General features: G+C 64.6%; 1 protein-coding gene across 3 annotated transcripts in view; it reads right to left on the bottom strand.

The window, feature by feature from the left end:
• Positions 1 to 1,899, bottom strand: part of LOC104915858 (leucine-rich repeat-containing protein 51-like) — a 2,350-nt gene extending 451 nt beyond the window's left edge. The window contains exons 1-6 of one of the 3 annotated variants that reach the window (XR_004162336.1): positions 1,737 to 1,892; positions 1,218 to 1,314; positions 967 to 1,133; positions 722 to 870; positions 478 to 625; positions 36 to 114 (exon numbers count right to left, since the gene is read on the bottom strand). Coding sequence is in view for 2 of the 3 variants with exons in the window: in XM_031557554.1 (XP_031413414.1) it covers positions 481 to 625; positions 722 to 870; positions 967 to 1,133; positions 1,218 to 1,314; positions 1,737 to 1,811 (633 nt within the window). In the remaining variant the exon portion in view is untranslated. Of the gene's footprint in view, positions 1 to 6; positions 115 to 477; positions 626 to 721; positions 871 to 966; positions 1,134 to 1,217; positions 1,315 to 1,736 lie in introns of those variants that run through there. The other 2 variants (XM_010726795.1, XM_031557554.1) reach the window with 2 other exon arrangements.
• Positions 1,900 to 2,267: the final 368 nt, after the last annotated feature.

Raw genomic sequence — 2,267 nt, 5'->3', positions numbered from 1 at the left:
GTTGTATAGGATTTGCTCTCCCTTCCCCCCCTTACAAACATCTTGGTGCTCCCAGGTGGTTTCTGGCACCCCCTCCACCTGCTGCTCCTCTTCCTGCCCAAAGACTGGGGGGTGCTGCCAAAAAAAAAAGACCCACCCTGACCCCTCATCTCTGACTCGGCACAGCCCCAGGGTGGGCACAGGCTGTACTGCCAGGTAACGGTGATGTGGTTGTGCTGGTGGCTCCAGGGTGTGGGGGAGACACTCTGGAAGCCATGCCCTACATTTTGGGGGTAAACTCAGCCCAGAAGTGGCTGTGATAACATGGAGGCGAACGCGTTTTCCCCCCCTCCTCATCCTCCTGCCTTGTCCCCAGCAGCCCAACCCACACAGCACAGCAGTGACACGAAAGCTGTGCCCCAAATGACAAAATCCTGTGGCTGGGTGCCACGGGGCAGCCCGGCAGTGGGGTTGGGTGCCCTTTTCTTTTGTTCCCACCTCTCATTCCGAAGCTCGGTGGGGTCGGGGCTGCCTGCGGATGCCTCCCCACACAGCCACCTCCCTGCGCTCCTGCGGGGTCACAGCACTGAAATCCAGGGTGCTGAGCTGGGGCAGCAGGGCCAGCACGTAGCACCTGTGGGGGAAGCTCAGTGGGGCAAGCAGCCCAGTGAGGTGATGGTGGGGAGGGGGGGAGACGGGGGGGGAACGGGCTGGGTTTCATCTGCAGCCCCCTCCACCTTACCTGTAGCCCCTCTCCTCCTCCATAGGGTTCCCATACAACGTCAGGCGGTGCAGCTGGCTCAGAGCTCCCAGTTTGTCCACCTCACTCAGGCAGCTGATGGTGTTCCCGTGCAGGTAGAGGCTCTGCAGCCCCCCCAGCGTGGTCAGCACCTGGTTGGTGGGGGTGGCAAAACCGAGAGTCTGGACTTACAGCCCCCCACTGCGCGGGGCTGCGAGCTTCACCCTTTTCCTCCCTATCTCACTCACCTGGTCAATGGTGGTCAGGCAGTTGAAGGAGAGGTCGAGCCAACGGAGCTGTGTGGGGTTGGCCAGGAGCTGCTGCAGGGTGGGCTGCAGCCCCACCAGGTTGCTCAGCCCGGTGTAGGGCAGGCGGAGGGCCAGGGTGGGAGAAGGGCTGCCCTCGGGGCTCAGATCTGTGGGGCAGGGCTGTGAGAGCCCAAACCCACCCTATGTGGGGTGAGTTAAAGGGGGTGGGGGGAGGGGCACCCTATACTCACCCTGCAGGGAACGCAGTGGGAAGAAGGAGAAGTCAAGGGGGGGGATGAGCTCGGGGGGAAGCAGGCGGGCTGGCATCACTGTGGGGCAGGGGCCAGCCTGGCAATGGGGCACAGAGATGCTCACTGAGGGGGTTGTGGGGTCAGACTGCCCCCCCCCCCCATATGCTCCTATAGGGCCTGGCCCCACTGCAGCCCTACAGCAATCCCTATTGCCCCCTCCCAAAGCACCCCACACCCTATGGCAACCCCATGCCCATCCCCCAGGCCCCACAGCTCCTCCATACAGACCCCAATTCCCCCCCACCCCATTTGCCCCCCACACCCCACCACAGCCCCACAAATCCCCTCACCCCATTGGATACGTGTCCCAATTCCCCCACGTTTGCCCCCACACGTGTCCCTTGGCCTTAATACAGCTCCCAGCCCCACACGTACCCCAATATGCCCCCCAGAACCCCACAGCCCGGCCCCACACGCCGCCGTTGCCCTGGCAACGCGCCCCCCCCCCCAACAACACACCGCCGCTCCCAGCGTGCCCCGCGCCTCTCGCGAGACTTTGGACTCGGCGGCCGAGTTTTCGGAGCCCGCCCGCATTCGGGTGGCGCGGCACCCAATCACGCGATGCTACGTCACCGCGGAGGCAGCCAATGGCGGAGGGCGGCAGGGGGCGTTTGAATCCCGGCGGCGAGGGGCGGAGCCTAAGCGGAGGGGGCGGGGCATAAGCAGAGGGGGCGGAGCTTGAGGTAGGGGCCTGGGTATGGGGCCTGGGTGTGGGGTGTGGGATTTAGGGTCTGGGTGTGGGGTTTGGGTTGGGGTCTGGGGTCGGGGTGCGAGATTTGGGGTTGGAGTTTGAGGTCTGGTTGTGGGATTCGGGGTCGGGGTCTGAGGTCGGTGTGGGGTGTAGCATCTGTGGTTGGGGTCTGAGGCCTGGATCTGGGCCTGGGGCCTTGAGCCTGGAGTGTGGGATCAGAGTCTGAGGTCAGGGCCTGGGGCCTTGGGTCAGGATCTGGGGCTGGAGCTGGGGTGTGGGGCCGGGGTCTGGGGCTTTGG

The sequence above is a fragment of the Meleagris gallopavo genome, unplaced genomic scaffold (genome assembly GCF_000146605.3).
Source record: "Meleagris gallopavo isolate NT-WF06-2002-E0010 breed Aviagen turkey brand Nicholas breeding stock unplaced genomic scaffold, Turkey_5.1 ChrUn_random_7180001856798, whole genome shotgun sequence".
Classification (NCBI taxonomy): Eukaryota; Metazoa; Chordata; class Aves; order Galliformes; family Phasianidae; genus Meleagris; species Meleagris gallopavo.
This window is presented reverse-complemented; position numbering and strand designations above follow the sequence as displayed.